This window comes from Prunus dulcis, chromosome 1, assembly GCF_902201215.1.
Source record: "Prunus dulcis chromosome 1, ALMONDv2, whole genome shotgun sequence".
Classification (NCBI taxonomy): Eukaryota; Viridiplantae; Streptophyta; class Magnoliopsida; order Rosales; family Rosaceae; genus Prunus; species Prunus dulcis.
Window position 1 is genome coordinate 26,798,178 of NC_047650.1, and position 507 is coordinate 26,798,684.

General features: G+C 42.7%; 1 protein-coding gene across 1 annotated transcript in view; it reads left to right on the forward strand.

Moving 5' to 3' along the window:
- Positions 1-507, forward strand: part of LOC117617447 — a 1,399-nt gene continuing 892 nt past the window's right edge. The window contains exon 1 of the mRNA XM_034346827.1: positions 1-313. Within this exon, the coding sequence (XP_034202718.1) occupies positions 1-313 (313 nt within the window). The remainder of the gene's footprint in view (positions 314-507) is intronic.

Below are 507 nucleotides of genomic sequence, written 5' to 3' on the forward strand. Positions count from 1 at the left end.
ATGATCAGGTTGAAAGACNATAACTTCTTGAAGTGGCACTATCAACTCGAGTATGTTCTGGAAGGCTACGATCTCTTTGGCCATTTTGATGGCTCGAGCATTGCACTATCGAAATTCGCAATCTTGGATGAGAAAGGTTTTACCTCTGAGCTCACCGCAACTTACAAGGACTGGGTGAAGATCGACAAAGCACTTCTTAGCTTGTTGATCGCCACTCTATCTAATGATGCGATCGAATATGTCATCGGTTGCAAGACGGCACATGATGCATGGATGAATTTGACGAATCCATATGCCACGGTCTCTCGTGCTCGTATAAATCATCTCAAAATCGAGCTTCAAACTACATAGAAAGGCTCTGATTCAATTGAGAAGTTCTTGCTTCGCCTCAAACACATTCGCGATCACCTCATTGTCACTTGTGTTTCGGTGTCGGACGATGATATGATAATTGCAGCCTTGAATGGACTTCCTTATGAGTATGATATGATTAAGACAGTCCTAGTT